At 40.8% G+C, this 24,366-nt stretch overlaps 3 protein-coding genes across 3 annotated transcripts; 1 reads left to right on the top strand and 2 right to left on the bottom strand.

Moving 5' to 3' along the window:
* Positions 1-232: 232 nt before the first annotated feature.
* Positions 233-8,167, top strand: qpctla (glutaminyl-peptide cyclotransferase-like a). Its single transcript, XM_084717740.1, has 7 exons — positions 233-1,019; positions 2,815-2,961; positions 3,062-3,355; positions 4,704-4,865; positions 6,178-6,277; positions 6,361-6,477; positions 6,911-8,167. Exons 1-7 carry the CDS (start codon positions 798-800, stop codon positions 7,054-7,056), a joined length of 1,188 nt encoding a protein of 395 aa, XP_084573866.1. The 5' UTR covers positions 233-797; the 3' UTR covers positions 7,057-8,167.
* Positions 8,168-8,486: 319 nt separating this feature from the next.
* six9 (SIX homeobox 9) lies at positions 8,487-11,627 on the bottom strand. Its single transcript, XM_084716489.1, has 3 exons — positions 11,043-11,627; positions 9,743-9,903; positions 8,487-8,733 (listed from the first exon to the last, which is right to left on the bottom strand). The coding sequence occupies exons 1-3, from the start codon at positions 11,436-11,438 to the stop codon at positions 8,601-8,603; spliced, it is 690 nt and encodes a 229-aa protein (XP_084572615.1). The 5' UTR covers positions 11,439-11,627; the 3' UTR covers positions 8,487-8,600.
* Positions 11,628-13,684: 2,057 nt separating this feature from the next.
* On the bottom strand, positions 13,685-24,121 carry six5 (SIX homeobox 5). Its single transcript, XM_084717738.1, has 4 exons — positions 23,109-24,121; positions 20,592-20,735; positions 17,611-19,112; positions 13,685-15,624 (listed from the first exon to the last, which is right to left on the bottom strand). The coding sequence occupies exons 1-4, from the start codon at positions 23,792-23,794 to the stop codon at positions 14,957-14,959; spliced, it is 3,000 nt and encodes a 999-aa protein (XP_084573864.1). The 5' UTR covers positions 23,795-24,121; the 3' UTR covers positions 13,685-14,956.
* Positions 24,122-24,366: the final 245 nt, after the last annotated feature.

Below are 24,366 nucleotides of genomic sequence, written 5' to 3'. Positions count from 1 at the left end.
TTATAATAATATGTAATATTATGTAATAATTTTATGTAATGTGCCCTTGGCACATCTGTTATGTCTGTTCTTTTTGCACAGTATCTCATGTATAACTCTGTTTCGTGTCATTATGTTGTTAAAGAAATTAAAAAATTGGGAGGGGAAAAAAATAAATCTGAGTGTTGTAGTTCCTACATCTGTCCAGTAGGCGGAAGCAGCGCATCACAACGCTGCTGGCCAACCAGCATAGAAACCTAAAAGAAGTTGCGCCATTTAACCAGAGACCACGGCTATGTTGCGTAAAAGCGGCGTAAAATGTGTACATTTCTATATGGGCTGCAAAAGAGTTAGAACAAGTTTACTTCGTGTGCACTTTGTCGCGGTTTTTCTTATTAGTTGCTGTAAGTGGATGGAAATGACTTTAACAGCGGTAAAGAGTTGATGCTCGCTAACGAGTAGAAGCTGTAGGTAGACTGAATGACTGTGTTTATGTGTAGCTAAATTACAGTCTACACTGGATTTATTTGATAAATGCAGCCACAAAGTCCACCATATCTTTAAAGAACTGTCCTGCTGGAGTTGTATGGAGGATCGACACCACAGAAGACAGGCTATCGGATGTGAAGGATGGCTCATTATGTTGAAACAGGACTGCTTCAGTGCAGAGCCAGCGGCGGCAGCGGCAGCAGTAGCAGCCTCCCTCCTCACTGACTTCCTGGGTGGATTTCCCTCCTACATGCTTCACCAGCCAGTTTGGACACGTAGCTATTAGGACAGCCTGATCGAGATTACGCAGAGACACTGTATCTCCAGTCATGTCCAGGTCCAGTCGGAGGTACAAGCCTCTGCAGCAGAGCAATGGCAGCAGCGGGTCGTTCCCCGGCTGTGATCGGGTGCGGATGCCCCGGGCCCGGGTGCTGCTGCTGTGTCTGCTCGGTGTTCTGGTGCTGGCGGTGGTGCTGGGAGTCTACCTGTCTAACGACACCACCACTGGACATGTGAACCGCATGCCAGCCGCAGACCTGGCCAGAGACAGGGTAAGAGTAATAATGACAGATAAATGCACACAGAGACAGGAGAGGAGAAATAAACACAAACTTGTCCTTTGTGTAGGTGAGACGTTTGGGCCTCAAAGTGTTAATTGTCACTGAAATATAATATCCACAACCAGATGGTGCTGCATTGTCTGGACTTCTGTGTTGCAATAACATAGTAACCGGATATAAGATGTGTCATTGGTGAGTTTTGCACTCAACAGATCAGGCAGTACTGTTTATTTACCTTATGTTGGATACATTAAAGGGACAGAGCAAGTTGTTATGCTAAAACTAGATGTAAAAAAATATTGGTGAGTACTTGGTGAGAAATATACTATATACTTTAAAACTCTCTCTCTCTCTCTCTCTATACACACACGCACACACACACACACAAACACAAACACATATATAACAGTTATATATATATATATAACTATGTTCTGCCTTTGCAAAGTGTTATGCTTATATTGCAGTACCTATTACATCTCAAGATTTAAACTTAAATCTTGACCCTGACACACACACACCCATTTATCATTCAAAAAATATATATACATACATAAACTAAACAATCACAATTAAACTGAAACAATGGAATGTATAATAATTCTGGGACAGAGTCTATCATTGACATGTTCATTCAGTAACTTGAACCTCAGAGTCACATGCTGATCACATGTGTAGTGCTGAAACCAAGATATTAATCCTCTGGGTCAATTTTCAAGCAAAAATGCCAAATACGCTGTGGTTCCAGCTGAGTTTCTTTGTTGCCGTTTGTTATCTTATGTGATAATAAACTTAATGTATTTAAATGTCCTCCCCACACATTTATAAGATGTCTGCATTTTGAATATTCATTTGTGTCTGATGTTTTTCCGCAAGAAGTACGATTTCCTCCATTAAAATAGTTAAAATGACCTTTGTACTCATTGCAAAATGAATGAAGATGCAAGTATTTTTAATTTCAAAAGTATAAGTGATGGACACAAGATGTCTCCTACATCACCGAAAAGTTCACTCAGTGTGTTTATTGCACTGGAGGATTAAAATTTCCACATCACTCTTTTGTAAACCACATCCTGAACTACCACTGACTTCCAATTTACACACACTTATTGAAGTTATATTTACTGTGTGTCACACAGAAACTTTCTCCTTTCAGCAGCTGAATATGAAAACAGTCTTCTGGAGTCAAACTCTGGTCAAACGCGCTGCACAGTGAAGCTCAAACATCCAAGTGAAGGAACAATAAGCAAAATATATTTCTGACTGCAGAGGGAAGTGTTTCATTTGGTACCATCATTTTTGAGGTTGGGAAATTGTAATGTACATTTTTATTTTAAATTTGTGGATCAAACAATAATAATCATTCGATAAATTGACGCTAAACGTTGGTCATCTTTCCTGTTTGATGTAAAACACTTTACAATTTGTACAATATATGGCACAATCTAATTTTATATCCTTCTTTCAGATAAGGAAAACACAAAAAATACACTTTACCAGGTAAATAATAGGGAGAAACTTCAGGAGGAGCAACAGAAGAGTGATCCCTCCTCCTACATGCAAGAGATACTGTATACACAGAATAGTATAAACTTAAATGACAATCAGTGTGAGAAATTATCAGTGGAATGTGTCTGGAAATGAAGGACGGGGAAAAGACGTGGTGACGTTGGTGTTCCTAACACTTCACTGCCTAACTTTTTAACCACAGAATATATTGTTTTTCTTTCTCTTCTTCTTTCCACATTTTCTTTTTAAACATTAATCTTATCTTCTGTCCATCCAGTTGTCCCACAAACCTAGTAAGTGCTCTCCCGCTCAAATCCGCCGCCTGGCCTCTCAGGTAGACGGTACTCGCCTGTGGGAGACTCACCTCAGGCCCATCCTAATCGAGAGACTCCCAGGGACACCAGGCAACCTGGCTGTCCAGCAGGTGTGTAAATATTTATAGTTTACTCCTCTGAACACATTCTCTCTTTAAATTTAATCTTTAACCCCCCCCCCCCCCCCCCCTCCTCTCTGCTCTGCTTCAGCACATCACCTCCACTCTGTCCTCGCTGTCTGCTGGCTGGGCCATTGACCTGGACTCTTTCCAGTCTTCAACGCCTCGTGGTCAGGTCACATTCACTAATATCGTTGCCACTCTGGACCCATCGGCCCCTCGCAGGCTGCTACTGGCCTGCCACTATGACTCTAAGGCTCTCCCTCCGGACCCTCGGGCACCAGAGAGGGTGTTTCTGGGCGCCAGTGACTCTGCAGTACCCTGTGCTATGATCCTGGAGCTCGCCACCTCCCTTGATGCCCAGCTTAGATCGTTCAAACAACAAGTATGTGATCAGTGTTTTCTTACATTAATGTCCTGATTTACTGGTTACAATCAAAGGGATAGTTTGGATTTTTTAAAGTGTATTTTTACCGCTTTACCTTGCTGTCAGACAACCTTTTAGAACAGGAAACTGTCATTTTATGTTTTATTAAGTCAAATATCGCTTACTCTCTCTCTCAACCAGACTCTTTTGACAAAATCAGTCATTTTACCTTGCAGAAAACAGGAGCTGCTAGTCTGCCACTGTCTCCATCTGTTAGTTAGTTTGCGTTATTGTGTGGCTTCATTGAATCTGAGCTAACTTTTAAATCACCAAAGTAGCATAACAACTCAAACAAACTAACTGATTGAAGCAGCTGTAGACCAGCAGCTCCTGTGTTCTGTGAGGTAAAATTACCGTTTTTGCCAGTGGAGTCTGGTTGATTTCAAGAGAGAGACATTTGGCTCATGTAATGGCGGTTTCCTGTTAGAAAATTCTGTCCGATGGCAAAGTTTAGAGGTTAAAATACTCTAAATATAGCACAAACTTGAACTGATATTGATAGCTTTAAAGGGACAGTTAACACCAAAATCAAAATGACATATTTTTTCCGCTGGCCTGTAGTGCTACTTTCTTTTTGCAGCAGAATCTGCCAGAACTACTTCTTTTCTACTAGAAAGAAAATAGTTCTTAGACGAAACTGCTCACAACAAGGGCTGTGAATCATCTTGTGTAACCGGGTCATAATTTTTGGACATTGGTTCTGAAATTTTCAAATGTATTTTTTTGGTGCTTTGAGCAACACAAGCCGAGTGCCAATTAGTCCCATCATATTGGAGAGAGGCCAGACATCTCTACAATCGATATCTCCAAAACTGCAACTCAACCCAAAAACATCTTGATGGATAAACAGTACTACAGGCCAGGGGAATAATATATAACCTTATTTTGGAGGTAAACTGTCTGTTTAACTGACTAAAATACATTTTGTTGCTGGCCTTGTCCACAGCATTACATCCCTTTAAGACACAGAGAGCAACTGGAGCAGCTGCTGATAGATTACTTTCCTATTTGTTTGATACTTTCCTGTGTTCCTTTCTGTGATAAAGAGAAAAGGTCTGAGATGCTGACAAGAGTACTTTTTCCTCTTCTTTTTTTTTTCTTACACTCTGGTTTCCCTCCTTGTCTCTGTGCCTGCAGTATAGGATAAAAACGCTGACTCCAGCCCCTTACTTTCCTTGCAGTAGTCATCTGTATATAGCGGCATTTCTCCAGGGGCTGTGATTTATGTTGTTACTGTAGGAACATACACTGCAGCATCACCGCAGAAAGAGAAATCTGTTTTTTTCTTAATTTGATTTCCTCTCAGAAACTTCCAGTGACTCTTCAGCTGGTGTTTTTCGATGGAGAGGAGTCATTCGAAGAGTGGACCGCCACAGACTCGCTGTACGGCTCCCGTCACCTGGCTGAGCGAATGGCTAACACGCCTCATCCCACAGGCTCTGTGCACGCCACCATGCTTCAGGCTGTGGTGAGAAAACTCCAGAAATAAACAGCTTTCATGGTCACCCTCATATGGTGATCCAGACACGCACTGTAAATTATGTATGACCAGGCTGAATTTAGCAGACTACCTAAACACATTTCTTTTTTTAATCTCAACAATAGCAGCTGGTCTGGCGTGTCTAAATTTATCAGCCCAAATCTAGTTACAATCTCCGACATCATCCCTGCTGCTTTGTCCCTGCTGTTGTCGTGCAACTCGAAGGGTAACTTCTGCATTTTTCAAACTACCCCATTTTCCCATGTTTTTGTGTGTTAGTGACTAATGGGGACAACAATTTTTTGAATTTATTCCAGTATTGTGTGAGACCACTGCAGCCATCAGCTGCAAAATGGGCTGCAATGCTCTGAGCAACTGCACCATCAACGTATGTCCACTGAAAGCGCCTTTTTAAGCCACTGACAGGCTCCGATTGTTACTTAGTGTCTAACAACATTATGGAAAGGATTACTTCAGAGAGAGACCTTTTTGAAAAAAATATTAGGAAACATTTTGTTAAATCAGAAACAGCTGCCAAAGCCACCAAACTCCATTTACAGAAAAACACACTTCATTCAAACAGGACAGAAACAAAATAAAACTCACTAAAACCGTCTTGGTTCTTCTTTCCACTGCTACAACGTTCACCAACTCTGGTGTGATCAAGACAAACCTTTAATTCACTGGCCTAGATGTGAAAATATCGACAAGAGCGAGATGGAAGTCGGACATCAGAGAAGCAGTGGAGAGAAACGCCGCGTAGGGCCAAAATATTTACACAACACGGTGAATGAAGGGTTTATTTCGACCAAACCAAAGCTGGTAATTGTTGGAACAGTGAAAACACCAAGAACCGAGATGGCGAGTTTCATTTTGTTTCTGTAAAAGTTTGGATGAAGTTTTACAATGATAAAATTACTGTTTCTGTAAATGGAGCCTGGTATCTTTGGTTGAGAGCAATAAATTCTATCTCTGTTGGGATGCTTTCCATAATGTTTGCAGATACTTAAAATAACAATTTGAGCCTGTCTGTGGAAAAAAAAAAAACAAGCGTGAGGATGGGCTTTAACAGTCCGCCACTGGCCACACGTGTTACATTTCAGCGTAGTTTTGCTTCTGTCAGCCCTTTCAAAATGTTTGTCACCATTAATTACTTGGACACAAAAATACAGGAAAATGTGATCTAGGCTGAAAAATACCAAAGTTACCCTGTAATCCTCCTGTTTTGATATGTGCAGTATGATCCAAAAGAAACTTAATATTTGTTAGCCATTTCTCTCTCTTCTAACTTTCTGTCTAGGACCTCTTTGTGCTGCTGGATCTGCTCGGTGGTCCTGATCCACTGATTGCAAATCACTTTGACAACACGGCGCGCTGGTTCGACCGTCTGATCGCTGCAGGTCAGCACTGGGTGGGACTTTTCATGAATATTTAAAGTCGTTTCCTGTTGTATGGCCTAACCCTTCACCCCTCACTCCTTCAGAGAAGAGACTCCACAGACAGGGTCTGCTGACGTCTCACCCCTCAGAGCAGACGTATTTTAGGAAGGATGTGTACCTTGGACCTGTGCAGGATGACCACATCCCCTTCCTTCACAAAGGTGGGTGAACTTTTTTCCCAGAGGACTACAAACTGCCCCTCAGAGTTTGTGTTAGGATGTATGTGTCATAGGTACTGGTAGAGACAGGCAGGCTGCAGGAGCTTCGTAGGTCGTAGATTTCTTATGACTCGTAAATGACTTACTGATTAATGTAATTCTGGTCAACTTGTTTCCTTGTTCTCTGATGACACGTTGTCATTTTTTGATTTATTACAGTAAATGTAATATAGATTTCTCATTTAAAGGTAATAATTATTCTAGAAATGTCACTTAAACACCTGCAGGAAATATCATAACAGGCTTCATGAACTGTATAGGCCCTCTGTGGTGTATTTATTTCATAAATTGCATCCTGCATATGTATATAACACACGCTGTCAGTCATCTTCACTATCTTCCTCTTCCGTCTCCCTCCCCCTTCACACACATGCAGGAGTCCCTGTGCTTCACGTCATCGCCACTCCTTTCCCACAGTTCTGGCACACACTGGACGATACAGAGGAAAACATGCACCGTCCCACTGTGGTGAACCTGACCAAGATCATGGCTGTGTTTTTGGCAGAATATCTGGGCTTCTGAACACCAAACACTGACAAATGCTTGTGGTGAAGGTCTGTGCAGCTACTATCACTTGAAGTCTCACTATCTGCTCTGTGCTGGAGTACGTTTGTCACACCGATGACAAAAAAAAAAAAATGCTTAAATGACCAGCATGAATATCACCAAAATGCACAAAAGAAGAACCTGGTGAAATGAACTAAACTGTTCTCAGTGTGTGAGGATGCCACCAGCTAGAACTCTACCAAAGACTTGGCCCCGATGGACTGACCAGTCTCCTTGGTTTCATGTGAAGAATGAGTTAGACATGCCTGCCTGAATGTCTGGGAAGGTGATATGGACAGAAAGTGTCTTAATTGAAGTAGTAATATTTCTGTGATCATGATACTGGAGGAAAAGTTAGGAAAGTTTGTGACTTCTTTCTTTTACTTCATTCCTGTGAAACAAAATCATAGCCGTAGCATTTATTTACACCGTTTAAATGGATAGTTGGAGTTTTTTGAAGCGGGGCTGTACGAGGCACTTTAGTCAGTATATTATCTACAGTAGATGGCAGTCAGCACACCCCCAGTTTGAAGAAACAGCAGGGTTTCCCATTGGGAAAGGCCATCCGACAGCTAGATAATGTGGCAATAATATTCTCAATATCGTGTACACTGAAATTGATATCGATAGGTTGGCCTTTTTGAAATATCTAAAATACATTTCATTGCTGACCCTGTCTACAGCACTAGTAGGTAATACACTGACCACAGACAGGTTCCTCATATGACTCCACATGAAAAAATCTAAACTACCCCTTTAATATGTTTGAGCTGCACTAATGTCTTCTGGAAGACAAACTTTATAACCAGCTCTCTGAGCTTCTGTGAACATGGTTCATACAGTGACAGTGGTGAACGACAGCCAGGTCGTATCTGTGAATAATCTTATTGACCTTCAACCTTCACTTGAGTGAGTGAGAATCCTCTTGGCCTTATAAAGTGCTGTTATTATTTGCTGCCTATGTTACATGGTTATACTGCACATTTTGTGTCAGTGCAATGACGTTAGAATGAAACTCTAAACATGTCTAATTTACACCATGTAAAAGGTGTAGGAAAACATCTGCAATAAAGTTAAAATGGTTTCATTCTGTTTCTCTTGGAATTTGATGTAATTTTGGGTGTCAAAAATACTAAAGAAAATGCAGATACAGTAAAACTAGATACAGTACACGGTTGGGAACATTTTCCTAGTATCTTCCCTTCGCTTCAACAACTTCAAGAACCTGGTTGTTATGTTTTGACACCATGTGGGAATATTGTGCTCAAGAATGAGTGGATATCACCCCAGGGATTTACAGCACAACTGTGAACTGTTGTATTTTGAATTTAATCTAGCCTTGTGATGCTTGTGTGGTGTTCTGAACATGTTAAAATCACAGCACAATATCATGTTTGGCAAAGTGTTATACTTAAACCAGGACATAGAGTTTACATTCAAGAAGGAGAAAAAACATACTAATTTAAAAGACACAACCAAGTAATGGACGTCAGATATTAAACATGAGAAAGACGGACTACTCAAATGATGTGCCTTAGTGGAGGAGGAGGTGGATGGCAGTAGTATTGGGAATGTGGGCTGCTTGGAGGTGAACAGTCGTCAGATAAAGGGAAGACTTCTCCTGAGGTTCCTCCACAGCAAGATGTTTGGAAACTGAATGGAGAGATTAGGAACATCAGACAAATGCACAGTATCTGATCATGTGCAACTTCACACTGTAAAATCTAATATCATGTCTTGATTTAACCACAAGATGGTGCTGTTGTTCTATGTAAAAGGAATAAAATCGGACAAATTATTATTATAATTATTAAGACAGACAAAAATTGAACTCACAAATCATTATTTTCCTTAACAGAACAATGGTCAGAAATCAATCAACCACTAAATTTTTGTGGTTGAAAATGTTATAATTAATTATTATAATAATATAATTTAATAATAACCTTAGATTGTTCAAGAGAAAACTAGAGAAAACAACGGCCCGTGACTGCAACGTCTCATAATCAGGTCTGATTCATTCAACAGGTAGCTAGATGGGAACCCTAGATTTTGAGGAACTCTCGCGAGATTTGTAAAGTATTCATTGTGCGCTTTGTACAAACTACTTATGTTTTGTAATATGACAATGCTGTGGTCTGATCTGAAGACCTGTGCATGTTAAGGGATAAAAATCAGTTGGTGAGGGTTGGGAAAGATTATAATTTAGGTTAAAACAATCACTCTCGCGAGGTCTTTCGTGGATCTGGGGTCACCATCTAGACTCGACAAAGACACCCGGTGCCTTTCAGAAAAAAACGATCAGTGTAAAATGCGTGTAAAACGGCATACGTTGAATGAAAAGTCATTACACTTTTAACTGAGATTAAATAAAATGTCTGGTGAGTTAATACATATATTATAATTAACTAAAATGCATTTTGTTTATGGCGCGAGACTGAACGCCAACGGTTATTGTGGTGAGCGTGTATCCATCCGCCTTCTGTGGTCGTGAACTTGAAGTGAGTACATTTTCACTTGTTTGTAAATTACTTTTACCTCTTGAAAACTCATGTTATCTCGTTATTCTTGTAAAAATAACTGGCTGTTGATGCGCAGGAGAACTTTAAATTATTGAAATTAGACAGTTCACCACATGGAGACGCGGTGCGTCGTCACTGACCCGGTAGTGTCCGTGGTTCGGTCCCTCTGCCTGCGGTTCTTGAACCAGTTGCTGACCTGTGTGGTTGTCAGGCCGGTGGCCGCTGCGAGCTCCCGCTTCTCTCGGGTGGAGGGATAAGGTTTATGGTGGTACCAGTCCCGGAGAATACTCCGTGATTTTTCCTGTTAAAAGAATTATAAAAGCTCTATCAGAACCTGCTATAGGCCGAACATTAGCTTATGTGATGATGAAAGATATTAATGCTATCACTAAAAGACTAAAATAGCCTAATAGTGTTTATTTATATTATTGGCATTAATTAGTTCAACATTTGTTCATGATGATTTTTTACTTAAATGATGGCTGAACAATTTGTATATTCATATATATGTAAGCCATTTTAACAAGGTATTTGAACTTTTTTTTTTTTTTTTAAAACATGGCTTGAGATGGACTTTAAGTAAAATGAAAGTAAAAATTTCTGCTTTTGAAATAATTTTAGAATTTAATAATTATTATTGATACACTACTTTTACAGCTGGAGTTGGTTGATGCTGACAAAAGTTTAAAGTGTATAAAGTTTAACGACTTTATGCACGCCTGCTTTATGTAATGTCTATAAAAATCAGATTTTAGAGGAGGATCAAATATCTTAAAGTAAGTGTAAAGTCTGAACTGCATGAAGTCTAATTGTAGACGTCAGATAAATACAGTGGAGTAAAAAGTAGAAAATTTCCCTGTTGAAATGTGATATAAGTATAGATTATCATACATGAGTACAAGTGTCATATAACTGTATGCATTCTTACAGTAAACACAGTACTTGAGTACAGTAGTTATTTTTTTATCCAGGCCACTGATAGCTAATCAAAATTCTTAAGTACTGGAGACACTTGAAGAGACACTTTACCCCAGATTTAAAAAAAAAAAAAAATCATATTTTTCTTCTGGCTTCCAGAGCTGTGTATCTTTCTGGTTTGTTTTGGTGAGTTCTGGAGATATTGGCCGTAGAGATGACCCTCGGCTTGTGGTAGTCAAAGCTGAAATACATTTCTCAACAAGAGCTGTAGATTATCTTCAGGTCATGATTTCTGGAAGGGGCACTGACTGTTTTTCAAATGTACTTTTGGCATTGTGAGCACCACAAGTCAAGTACCATCTAGTTCCATTATGTGTGAGAGAAGGTAGATATCTCTGTGGCCGATATCTCCAAAACTGTGGGTGAACTCCCCAGAGACAAATTCTTACAAAGTGGCATGTGCCAGCTAAATGACAGTTGGGGAGCATGTTTAGGAGATAGATAACATAAGATTTTGCCTACCTTGAAACAGTAGCTGGTTTCCTCTCCATCCCAGATGGTGTGTGGTAGAGGAAACTTTCTCCTTACGCGATACTTCCCCACAGCTCCCAGGGGTCGGCCCCTCTGCCTCTCGGCCTCTATGTAGTGGGCTTGGAGCCACAGCTGCTGCAGGAGCGGTTGGCTGCGCGGGGAGAAGGGGAAGCCCTCCAGCAGGGTGTAGAGGTCTATGAAGCGGCCCTGGTGAAAGGCCACTGCAGCTTTAGCCTTCAGCACACTCTCCACCTCCCCAGGGCAAAGGGAGGAGGAGGAGAGGGAAGGAGGAGGAAGAGTGCGGAGGAAGCCAGCAAGACGATTCATGCGACCACTCTGCAGAAGAACCTCGCACACACAAGCCACCTGCTCGCCCGTGAAGATCATTGCTTTGGAAACAAGATGGTGACCCAAAAAGTCCTGAGATCTAAGTGTGGGTGAAGATATCTTCTAACAACCGCTCTTAAGTTTGTACTGGAGTGAGCTGAAGCCTCTGTGGAGCATTGTGGCGTGTCTGTAGATGAACATGCATGTGTTTATCATGACTCATCATGCCTCAGGGCTAGCAGAATCAAATCACAGGTAACCTGACCCATCAGGGTTATAACAACACGCAATACATCCCTCCTCCTCTTGTGCAAACACATGCAATACATGCACACCCTCACACACATTTTGGACCTTTGCCACTGTATCGGCATTTGCCCCCAGAGAGCAAGCGTGCTGTTGTTGCTGTGTAGAGAGAAAATACATTTGAATAAAATTTTCTTGTCAAATGAGGACCAAACTCCTTTAACAAATAGTATATGTGCCAACAATATTTCATCATGCATGTGAACACTCATAATAAAAGCCAAACCATTTTGTAAATGTAGTTTATTACAACATTATGTAATATAAAAAATAGAATGCATTTGAATACAAAAATGAGAAAACAAGAACCTTGAATGACAGACACAAATGATCCCTTTCAAAACTATCAAAATGTTGATCAAAATACATTATCTTTGGTTAAATCTGCAGGCATATACATTATGTGTGTCAGGTAGGAGAGTAAAAATTGGAAGCCAATTTCCACCAGTGTTGAGGGAAAAAAGATCCTGTGTGTGATTATAATGAGAATCTGTCTCAAAATGTCTTATATCAAAATAATGACCATCTCAAAATAATGAGAGGTCTTCTCAAAATAACCCAAAGTGTCTTAAAAACTTTCTCAAAATAACAACTTATTTCAATTTCATAACTTAGTAGCCTATCTCAACAATAATGAGAAAGTTATTATTTTGAGATACTAAGTAATTATTTCAGAAAGGTTTCTCATTAAAATCACTTACAAGATTTTTTTCCATCATATTGGTGGAAATGGGCTTCCATAAAAAACATCCCAGCCTACAAACAAACAGGGCTACAAATGTGCACAAGCCCACAGAGGCTTTAATGTCTACGTACTTTGGTAAGAAATGGCTCATATAAACAAACACAGGCTACCATATTTTACATACAGGACACATTTCCCTTTACACCTAACTAATTTCAAAGTTCAGTAAAATTGGAAGTAAAATTGATTTGTCCAAGCCATTTAATTATCTACCCAAAGGCCACTGGGAACAAATGACCTTACAATTTATTAACAGGGAGTGACCTACTTTATTTTAAAATGACCTACCTGCCACCGAAAGTGATTTAACACCTATAGTCTATGATTGTGAAACATCAGCTTGAATAACGATGTGACCTTCTGAGTGAAAATGAATATCATTTCCTACCTGTATTTTTCAACAAAGACTCATTTGTTTTTCAGTTAAAACTAGAGACCGATTGATACATGCTTTAAATAGATTAAATGTACAAAAAAAGACAAACAACAAACATACTAATAATAAAAACACAAAGGCCATTATTGTAACTAGATGTGACACTGAAGTGTATTTTTGTGTACCATAATTGGCCAAAGGTTTGACCGCCACCCGTGTCGTGACAGTGGAAAGCTCATGCGATGATGGGCATTTTTTGGCCAAATTTGAAGAAGATGTTCTATCAGTGTACAACAGATTTCATCAAGAAATCAGTTTCCCATTTTCTGATTTGCCTCTTTAGCTATTCTGTCATGTGGGAATTATTAATGTCCAATTAAAGGGACAATTCACCCCAAAATCGAAAATACATAGCATGGTCCTTGAGTAGATGCATGCTTCCATCTGCACAGTGATATTGTTAGTGGATGTAGTTTGTTATAAGAAAAAATAGTTCCTATATTAAACTTCTCACAATAAGGTCTGTGAATTATCTTGAGAAACCAAGACATGATTTCTGGAGAGACATTGCTCCTTACTTTGTCAAGTGAATTTTTTGTGCTTTTGAGCACTACAAGCTGAGTGTCATCTAGTTCCATTATAACTGAGAGAAGATGAACATCTCTACAGCTGACATCTCTAAAACTCAGCAACTCACAGCATCTACATTGATAAATAGCACTGCAGGTAAGAGGAAAAACGTGTTTTTGATTTTGGGGTGAACTGTCACCTTTAAGAAAGAAGGAAATTCAGTCCAACCACTGTCATAACAACATGGCAGCGCAGCGTAAACATTGTGTGTATGAAAGGTGCAAAATATACAAATAGAAGAGAGAGAGCTGTGACTTTGTGACCAAAATGGCCACATGGTGTTTCGATGGAGACCAAACAAGACACAGAAAAGTGGGTATTCAAAAACAGTTCATAGAGTGAATCCCAAAATTTGGTCAGGTATATAGCTATTATAAAACTGTGGAGAAAGTCAAAACATTTTTCTCAAAAACAACAAATCTGTAAGCTTTAAAATAAGGCACTTATGTCAACAAACAACAATTTTGGATGCATTTGACAACAAATATCACTATGTGGGATCACAGCAACCATTTTAGTGTAATGTACTATCATGCTTTATTAAAAAGCTTTTTCTCATCTCCCAAGTGTACTGGCTTTTCAACTCAGCCATTGTGCCACATAATGTCCTATAACGAACTAAACATGCATTGCATAGAGTATAGACCCTTTTATTTCCTGTGTAATATTTGTACTAATAGATGGCAGCATTCTCATCTGAAAACCGCAGAAAGTAAAACAGTTTACTGATAAAACACAAATCAACTGCATGTTTCAGCTGAGACTTCAGTAACTTGTAATAAAACACTGTTTTATAGCCCTTGGAACTATGATGTAATGATGGTTGAAGAAAACCCATTCCAGAGGTTTCACATAAAACTGAACCAACTCAACTCAGTTCTGTTTGTGAAGAACATAATCTTCACTATATTCCTGGAGTGTTGGCAGAATAATATATTCAGACTGTGGAGAAGAAAAAGAAGCCCGGAAATTCAGGCAATACGCTTATTTTCAGATTTATGCCTTGCCAGAGAGTCCGGTGGATAGTTACTACTTCTACTGCCAGCAAAAACCCAAAACATCTTTTCCAAGTACAGCTTAAGTTGATCTGCAGTCCACAAAACTGCAACGAAGAGCTGAGGGAGAAGGCAAAGCCACAATGCCTTGCATAATATAGTCTTTAAAAAAAAGGATCTGTAATTGGGCCAAGCAGACTAATCTGGGTTAGTTCTTCTGTCTGGATCTGATAAATCAGAAAAGGCACATATGGACTGTAGTAAAAAAAAAAACTCTCAGATGCAAAACCCACAAGAATACTGTGATGTTGAATCGGCCGGTGAACATTATCCTGCCAAGCTAATGATGTCAGGATGTTATCGGGCTCTAATGAGAGAGCATAACTATTGTACATAAAAGACTTGTGGGTCTTAGATGATTGAAAATGTTGAATAAAAAACAAACAGCAGTGCTTGTAACCTACTGTATGTTTCATCGTTTTTTGTTTTTAGAGACACGGGGTTGCTAACCACCAATGTAAACAGACTACAAGCCCAGATCATCATCTACAGGGACGGACTGGAGCTGAGTAAGGATCTTGGAGTCCCCGTCCATCTCCTCTGGATTCCCCAGTGCTGAATTGGCTTCCACATCCTGCTCCGGTGAGGGGCTTCCAAGAAGCAACGACTCCCCTCCAGGTAGCCCCAACAAAGCTGGGTCTACAGGTAGGTCTGACTTGCCACGAACATCAAACATAGTTAGACTAGATGAGGTGGAGAGGGGCACGGGGCTCCAGGCCGGTTGGGACAACTGGGTGTTGGGTGTCACCCCGCTGTACATGGGGCTGAGGGTAAGCATACTTTCTGGCGTAAGAGTGTTCGCCGTAGCGGGAGTGACCGAATGTTCCAGCGTGTGAGGAGAGGGGGCAGCGGGTGTCCCAGTCTCTGGAGCACAGTACAGTGGGGATGAGTTGATGAAGTTTAGGGGAGACGATGTGAGGCCAGTAGGGGTTGGGCCTGAGGTGGTTGAAGGCTGGGAGGCTAAAGGAGGGGTGGAGGGGGTGAGAACAGGGCTCACTCCATTAGCAGAGACGGGTGACGCCTCGGAGACTGGTTTCAGGGGCACACTGGTGAGCTGAATGCCTGCCGGGATGGTCAGGATCAGCTTGCCTTGCTGGACACTCAAGTAAGGGCTTCCACCGAGGAGAAGGTTACCTGCAGTGGTGATAAATAATACACTGACAGCAATCAAACAAGCAGTGCACCTGTATGAGATGTAGCATCATTAGCAGCACCAATCCAACTCTTTACTACTTATACATGGAGGCAGGAAATTCATTTTCAGACCAACACTTACAGTGATATGTGTTTTACATAACATTTGTTGTAAGGACATTTTAAAAAAAGGAATGCTGTATTACAATCAGCTATTTTCCATAACTTTATACAGTTAAAACAGGAGTTTTTAAACTGGCTATGGAACAATCTCAATTTATTACTGATGCCTCTTTATGACCTGCATAAGCAAACTTAATCGTCCGTGAGAAGATTGCCTATTTCTATATAGTTGTTCTTAATGCCTGTCACTGGGTCAAAATCAGATGAAATCAGATGAAATGAGCCTATGTTTAAATTTTACCAGGCAAAGTTACAGTGAGTTGTATGTTAGCCTGTTAAAATAGGTAAGAGGATTATTTTTGACATTATATTTAGTGGCCATGGAAACACTACTGCTTTTGTTCACAGGAGCCTCCAAAATCAACAAAATATGAAAGTTTATTGTAGTAGCTTCATGGGTACTACAAAGAGTTTTTTTTCTTTGGTCTTGTTATGACTTTATTTGGATAAGACAGCTGAAGTTACGACATGAAAGAGGGAAAGAAGGTTGGGGGATGATGCGCAGCTTAGGGACACAGGCTGGAATCAAACCCATGGCTGCTGCAGAGGACTCACAGCCTCAGCACATGGCGTGCATGCTCTACCAAATCAGCTACCACAGCGCCCAATTACAGAGTTTTAAGCTGGTTATGAAATGAAACAAAAGTCAATTTGTTACTGATGCCTCAATATGACCCACATAAGTAAATGAGACCATCCGCACGAACATTGGCTGTGTCTAAGTAGCCATTCTTAATGCTTGCCACAGGGTAAGATTCTCCTTTAAAGCCCGTGTTTACATTTTACTGGGCAAAGTTACAGTGATTAGTATGTTAGCCAGTTCGAAAGAAGCAGGAGATTTTCATTTAGATCATTTTATTTTTTGACATTATATTTTGTAGTTATTCTGGTGGAAAAACTACCACAAATGGTCTCCAAAATCAGAAAATCACAACAAATGTTTTAGGCATTTTTTTTCTCAGATGTGTTATATTACAACATCACAGATAAATAACCTACTGTATCCATATTAATTTTGATAATTTATTTTCTAAACAAAATGCCAAATACTCTGTAGTTTCAGGCCATCAATTGTGAGGGTGGTACGCTTTTCTTTTTCTTATGTGAAAATAAACTGAATATCTGGCTATATATTTTATATCTTATGGTTAGACAAAACAAGAAACATGACCTTGGGCTATAGTAATCTAGTTCCAGTCCTAAAATGTTCATTCTCATTGTGTAATATTTCTATAACTACTGACAATTCAACAATTACTTGGATTAAGTGACTCTGCATCAGGTGAGCCATGTAATTAAATACTTAGACTGTTTCTGAAAAAAAAAAAAAAGTTTAAAACATTTAGGACTGCAACTAGCAATTATATCTATTCTTGATTTAACTGTTGGTTATTTTAACAATTAATCATTTAGTTGTTTGGTTTATCAAATTTGAAAAAACAAAGGTGAAAAATGTTGATCACTGTCTTTTTTAAGAAGCTGAAATCAGATCATTTTGACGTTTTCCTCATAAGAATTAACTCAAATTGATAAATCAATTATCAAAATAGCTGCAGATTAATGTAGTAGTTGACATCTAATCTGTTAATCCTTGCAGCTCTAAAAACATTACAGTTTTATAATATAAAACATCAGTTTCCATATAGAGTGAAAATCTTGCTCTTTTCCAAATAAAATCTATATAATGTCAGAGAATAGTGAAAAATGCCCATTTTAATGCCCAAAATTATTAAAATGCTTAATTATCTAAACAGCTCCCTTGCTGCTTGCTACATTTGGAAATATCTAATAAATTTAGTGTACCTGGAGGAGCAGAGGGAAGCTGAATGATCCCAGAGTTGAGGAGCTGCACTCCAGGAGCCACGCTGGTGGGTGTACTCACACCCTGAATGGGCCTCAGCTGGTTTATCCTGAGAGGACCCTGTGTGACCCCTGTAGCTGCAGGAGCTGAAGTCAGGAACTGCAAAGGCACTCCAGAAGAGGGGATGGAGAGAGAAGGACTGGCAGGTACCACTTGGGGGAAAGAGATGGTGGATGAAGTTTGGATGGGGGACACTGGGACCAGCTGAGGCATGGAGAGGGGGACTATCTGTGTCGGTGTGGTGCCTTTGGCTTGGGGGACAGGGACCACTTGTGTCGGGGAAGAGATAGAAATAACCTGTGGGACGTGCATTTTGCTGGGTGTGGAGTTTGTGGTTTGGTCTCCCAGTTGGTGTGTGGTTCGCTGTGGAAGCTGGCTGTTGTTGAGCTGTGAGATGGAGACTATGGTGGTGGCACCTTCAGGCAAACTTGTGGAAGCATCCTGTTGCTGTTGCACCAGTCTGTTGCCTGTGTTCAATGTCTGGCTTTGGAACTGAGGAGCTGGTGAAGTGAGGGGCGATACTGGGACCAACTGAGGGCACTGGGATCCCTGCGCTCCTGAAGAGTGCTGGACCAGCTGGGATACTGGTTTACCCTGGATGGAAGGCACAACCTGGGGCAGGGAGAAGACCTGAGGAGTAGAGTTGCTGGAGGAAACCACCGAGCTACAAGGGTTTAACCGGGAGGCACCAGAGGTAAGGACAACATATTCCCCTTGTTGGCTGGAGAGAGACACAGCGGGACTGGAGATGACCATGCCTGAAGACGACATGGGGGCCGGGAGGGTAAGGGATTCCTGGTGTTGAGTGTTTTGTGTTAGGACTAGTGAAGGGAGACTGGCTGGGGAGGATAGAGTTGGTGAGGAGGGTGATAAAGATGAAGAAGATGACGATACTGTCTGGCTGCTGCCCTCTGAATCAGGGACACTGATGAAATCCATTGCATTGTGGCTGTCTGTTTTGGTTTGTAGAGGAAGGGAGATGATGGATGGAGGGTTTGAGGCTGGTGTAGTGTTAGTGCTAAGAACGACCGCTGGAAGACTGTTCGGCTTGGCCTCCATGGCTGAAACATCCCGCTCAGCCAAAGAAACTGCCTGCTGAGGCTGCACACTGATGCTAGGTTTGGTTATGACCTGAGCCCCATTCAGTATCAAAGGAGAGTTGGTTGCAACAGGACTCAGTGTGACTGTCTGGCAATCGCCCAAGCTTAGCCCGTTAATTATTACACCAGCACCATTGCTGGAGATCAGGGAATTTCCATTAAGAAGTAATGGCTGAGAAGCTGTTAGGAAGCCGCCAGATCCGTTGAGGATGAGCTGGCCTCCTGTGCTATAAGCAGAGAGAGAAATGATGGATGCTGTGGAGCCAGCAGCCTCCTTTGGTTTGTCAGGGTTGTTGTTCATGGAGCTCACATCGTCCTCAGTGTTGTGGTTCCCATCAGACTCACTAAAACAGAGGAGAAAGGGGGTCAGATAAAAGGAAAATGTGTGGCCTGTTGTTGATTTCGGTTTAGGTACTACATTTTATGCAGAAGTCTTTATGGATTATGCATTGTTATATAGTTATATTATATTGTTATATTGAAAAAAAAACTGTTTGTCTTTAAAGGTGCAATATGTAAGAATGAGCCGCCTGCCAAATTCTCCAAACAAACTGGGGGCACCTAACTGTAGGTACTGTAAGCTTGTTAGTTCAGTTAGCTGCGAGTTGGGAATGCTGGCAGGGAAAGGCACTGAAATGGGCACCAGAACCGGACGTGTGGGCAACGGATCTGGGCTCAGCAGCCTCCCAGTGAACACAGCCGGACCGGAATTGAACACAGCCCACACGGAAAAGAGACTAAAAAGGGGCCAGTCTGAAGAACAGCAAGGTGATTTACAGCAGCTCTCATCAGGACTCCAGGCCTGGAATTAAGTAATATTTAGAGCAAGGCTACTCTGGCCTTCGATAAATACAAATTTATTGGTGCATTGCGTCCAAAATATAGTGTAACGTGGCCAAAACCAAAGGTGCAGTGACAATAAGTGATAATTACATTGCATAAAGACAAAACAGTATTATTACAATTAGCTGATAATTAGCCTGATCAGCCACAGTCAGTAATCTGTATAAACACATACATGATTCTGTAGTGGTGACAAAAGGTTAAAAAATATACACAGAGTATTTGCTGTTTAAATTGAACTAAAGCTCCCAGCACTCTCCAGGGAAAATATTAACCCAAACTACCTTTAAGAAATATGAGATACCCTACACATGCAAGATTAAAAGGTGTCATTTGTCAACAGTCGATTTGGCATTAATATAATCCAGCAAGAGAGAGAAATACTGCCATTTACCCGTTTTTTTTTTTTTTCATATCTGTGACACATTACACAGATGTAGATATTGAAACTGTAGAGAAAGGTGTCTTGTTGCTTATGTTGATATGACTAACACCAGATCATTTTCGTTGTAATTTCTGTTGACAACCGTAAACATCAGAGAAAATAGGCGAGAGGGAGAATCTCTAGATGACGGGGGGAGGGAATTAGTCAGCATGCACCTTTGGAGGTCTGAGCCGGGGTTAAAGCAGGGTCAGTCACAGTGTGCCAGGAGGTAAACCACCTCAGTGTTGTTAGACTGAGGGCAGACTAAATGCTAGAGTGACTCACTAACGCTTATTGAGATACAAAGTGCTATTATGAGACAGGACGGGCCAAGGCTAGCTGGTTAGCATGCTAACGTCAGCAGATATTTCTAGAACACAATGTACTGACATCTCAGTGTTACTTCTGTGCATTCTGATGATATTTTTATGAATTTTGTGAATGTTTTAAATCACAATTCATACATATTGCTCCTTTGAGAGTTTGGTAAATTTCCATGATCTATGGAGTTATCATTAAGATGTAATAAAGGGAAGTTGAGAGGAAGCCACCGGACCCATTGAGGATGAGCTGGCCTCCTGTGTTAAAAGCAGAAAGAGAGATGATGGACGATGTGGAGCCAACAGCCTCTTCTGGTTTGTCAGGGGTGTCGTCCATGGGGCTCGCCTCGTCCTCAGTGCTGTGGTTCCCATCAGATTCACTGAAACAGATGAGAAACAAATTAGTCAAATAAAAGGGAAATGTACGTGGTTTTACAGGGTTGGGCACTGGGCTTTGTATCAGTGCACAACTTGAACACTTACAAACACAACCTTGTGATTCCCGCTTTTTCCTTTAAATGCTTTGATCTTATGACGTGGTTGTGGAGCAATTTTATTGTTGCTCAGTGTTTTGCATAGCTCTATGGTGCATATGATTTGGGTCAACCTTGCACAAATAAACTAAGACTCATGTTGATGTATCTCATCATTCCTCTGATTCCTGTTAATTTAACTGACAGGTCTTAATGGATTATGCATTATTAGATAGGTTTGATTTTTTCTAAAACTATGTAATTAACCAACTAATTAGAAGTCAGATAAATTTTGCATCTGCACTGGATTATAGCTCTGAAACTCCATTAGACTGAAAGGCCCCATATCAACCATGAAATATCTTCATCAGCCTTCATCTTGCATGATGGTTGTTTGGCACCAATTTTGACTTCATTAGAAAGCTCTAAAATTTGCATTTAGTTTTGCAGTGACTGTGATTTTTACCCGTTCAGAGGAATGCATTATGTGTGAAATGTGTTTAACAAAATTGAGACAAGTTTATAACATGTATTTAGTTGTGAATATGTTATTTTTGGTATGTTATGTCTTGTAGAACTGACATTATGCTCAAAAGCAGCTGTTAAACAGACATTTTTATGAAAAAGTAAACATGATATCTTTTCTCAACACCACACCCAGCTTCAAGATCAAGACAGTGTCCCTGTATTAATACTAAAGGTGGTCCTTCAGTGACTGTGCTCTGGCTGATTTTACTATGTGACAAGTACAAAATTTCAACCCTTCAATGTTTAAATGACAACTTTATACATATTATTTTAATACTACTTTAGTATGATGTTGTGTTACCTGTCAAAAGTTTTATAGGTTCCGAATCTTACAATACTGGATCTCTGCACATATGCTGATATTGTTCCAGCTCATTTTGGCTGATTGCTAATGCCAATATCAATATATTACTTTTCAATGCGTACACATTCACCGAGCAAAAGAAGAAAACTACTGCTGACAGTTTTTGTTCACTGGTGAATGTTTCTCTCCCAATATTATTGTGCACCCCTACTGTCCACAAATACGCTCTGCAGTTATTAAATCAATAAACAAGTACATTTTATGAGACTGTTTGACGATTATGACACAAGTAATTTGTGTGATAAGACTTACAGCAGTAACATTTTCATGATATTATCTATTGTTAGAGTCAGCGGTTGATTTACAGATAAACTTGTGAAATGTTTTTCAAACGCAACATCTGGAAAAAATACACTAAATATTTGCATATTTACATTTGAATTAACACTAACAGTTTTCTTGTAGTTTGCCCACCCTGTGTGTTGAATAGATTTTTCAGTGGTTTACTTGTGATATGCTGGCAAAGATACCAGTCATTCAGTATTATTATTAATCCTTCTCCCTCTTTTAAGATAAGATATTTCTTTATTAGTCCCACATCTGGGAAATTTTTGTTTTCTGGACATTTTACCGTCCTATCTACAAAACAGGCCATATTCTGCAGTGGATCAGTGTAAAACTCTCCGTGGGCAGCTGGATCAGGTAACCTTGTTATCAGAAACTGTTTTTTCGGGGCCTATACTTGGTTAATGTGTACAGCCAGGTCTACCAATTCAGATTGACCGTCTCCCAGACTGCCACAAACCCTCAATTCTGATAAGATAACTGCTGTATTCTCTCTTATCTCCTTCCTCCTGCTGCTTGGTAAAATAGTGGCTGTAAAACTCTGAGATTTCAGACTGTGAAAGCAACATAAGAGGGTTTTTTCCCCCCCTTTCTGTTTACCACCCCCACCTCCCCTACTAGTTTAAGCTTTTCCTGTAACCTCGGTCACCCTGCAGGCCCTAGGCAGCAGTGCAGGGTTTCAGGAAACTTGAGCCATGTTGAGCGCCTGGATCTCACATTTCATAACAAAGCAACATGCTCTCAGACCTGTGTGGCTTTACTGCTGTCAAATGTCAGCTCCTCTGTACATCATTTGACTTGATGTCATGTTTTTTTTTTATTGTTAGTTTGGTTACTTTAAGTTTAACGTGTACATACTCTTTGTATGCTCTCTTGTATAGGCCTGTAGGTCTTTGTTTACCATTGTGGTTTGATCTGGTAGTTTCTGAGTGATCCTTTAAGTCATAAATCACTACATTTAGATAACCAGCAGCTCTCAGATAAACAAAAGAAAGTTCAGGACAGCTGTTGCACAGATAATGACTTCTGAATTTCACCAAGCCCAACCCATAGAGACCAGACAAATGCAGTGCATGTGTTTGCAGTGGTGTTGGTGGTCTTGCCTTTTGCTGTGAGTCCCGGACGGGGTCCTGTCTCTCTGCCGTCGGTTCTTGAACCAGTTGCTGACCTGTGTGAGGGACAGTCCAGTGACTTTGGCCAGGTTCTTCTTCTCGTCCGGAGTGGGGTACCTGTTGCTCTTGTAGCACTCCTTCAGGGCATTTCTCGACTTCTCTTTGAAGCAGTACACGGTCTCCTCTCCGTCCCAGATAGTCTTGGGCAGGGGGAACTTCTTCCTGAGCCGGTACTTGTCCACTGCGCCCAGGCTGCGGCCCCGGGACCTCTCCGCCTCCTTGTAGCGGGCTTTCAGGTAGAGGTCCTGCAGGAACCCATGGTTAGACGGGTGGAAGACGTAGCTCTCCAGGATGGCGTACAGCTCCTTGAATTCCTCCCGGTGGAAAGCCACCAATGCCTGGGCCTTGAGAAGGGTCTCGTTGCCACGTAGCAGCTCGGACGAAGGAGGTATGGTGGAGAGAAATCTCCACAGGCGATCCACATTGCCCGCCTGCAGGAGGGCCTCGCACAGACATGATACTTGGTCAGTGGAAAAACTCAGAGCCGACTTTTGGAAACTTTGGAGTAATTGTTCCGAAACTTGGACCGGATCCTTCTCTTCTTTGCACTCCGCTGCAGTTGGCTCCTCTGGGCTGTTCTCGGATTGTTCTGTGGACTCCAAAGACAAGGAAGCCATTTTTACTTTAACTTTTTTTCCTCCAGTAGTTCCTCCTCCTCTCTCCCTCCCTCCCTCCGCAGCGCAGCACTCTCTCCCACTCTCCGCCAGCCGACCAGACCATGAATGCGCCTGCAAACCGCCAGCGGACACGCCCCTTTTTATCCTAATGTGTCTTTGTTCAAAGTTAGTTTTTACTGTAACCTATATATGTTGGAATATTATTCAGACATACCACGTTTACGTGCTAAATCTTTCTTTACTAACAATCAATAGGGTTTCTCACATAATATACCTAAATACCTCAATGCTTCACTGCAAGTAAAAGTTATGGCCTATCAGAGAGAATAATTTAGCACATAAGTATGGTATGTTTGAATAATCTTCAAACACAGAAAGATTGGGCTGCACAACTAATGGAAATATTCTTGAAACTGTAATATGGCCAAGTGCAATATAATATACAAGTGCATTCATGTTTTAACTTGAGTGTAGCTGTACAACTCTTTGTCACAAAATGTATGTAAAATAGAGCTTAAAAGAATTAACATAGTTAATCAACAGACAAGAAAAAAATCATAGCCAATTAAATT

The sequence above is a fragment of the Lutjanus erythropterus genome, chromosome 4, assembly GCF_056507025.1.
Source record: "Lutjanus erythropterus isolate fLutEry1 chromosome 4, fLutEry1.hap2, whole genome shotgun sequence".
NCBI classification, from domain to species: domain Eukaryota; kingdom Metazoa; phylum Chordata; class Actinopteri; order Lutjaniformes; family Lutjanidae; genus Lutjanus; species Lutjanus erythropterus.
The sequence above is the reverse complement of the archived record's forward strand: the minus strand, read 5'-3'. Positions and strand labels throughout refer to the sequence as shown.

Coding starts and splice junctions, on each gene's coding strand:
- qpctla (XM_084717740.1), top strand. CDS start 798: ATGTCCAGGTCCAGTCGGAGGTACAAGCCTCTGCAGCAGAGCAATGGC. Junction 2,962..3,061: donor GCAACCTGGCTGTCCAGCAG/GTGTGTAAATAT, acceptor GCTCTGCTTCAG/CACATCACCTCCACTCTGTC. Junction 4,866..6,177: donor CCACCATGCTTCAGGCTGTG/GTGAGAAAACTC, acceptor CTTTCTGTCTAG/GACCTCTTTGTGCTGCTGGA.
- six9 (XM_084716489.1), bottom strand. CDS start 11,438: ATGATCTTCACGGGCGAGCAGGTGGCTTGTGTGTGCGAGGTTCTTCTG. Junction 9,904..11,042: donor AAACCAGCTACTGTTTCAAG/GTAGGCAAAATC, acceptor TTCTTTTAACAG/GAAAAATCACGGAGTATTCT. Junction 8,734..9,742: donor CGAACCACGGACACTACCGG/GTCAGTGACGAC, acceptor CTCTCCATTCAG/TTTCCAAACATCTTGCTGTG.
- six5 (XM_084717738.1), bottom strand. CDS start 23,794: ATGGCTTCCTTGTCTTTGGAGTCCACAGAACAATCCGAGAACAGCCCA. Junction 20,736..23,108: donor TCCGGGACTCACAGCAAAAG/GCAAGACCACCA, acceptor CATCTGTTTCAG/TGAATCTGATGGGAACCACA. Junction 19,113..20,591: donor GGCCAGCTCATCCTCAATGG/GTCCGGTGGCTT, acceptor CCTCTGTTTTAG/TGAGTCTGATGGGAACCACA.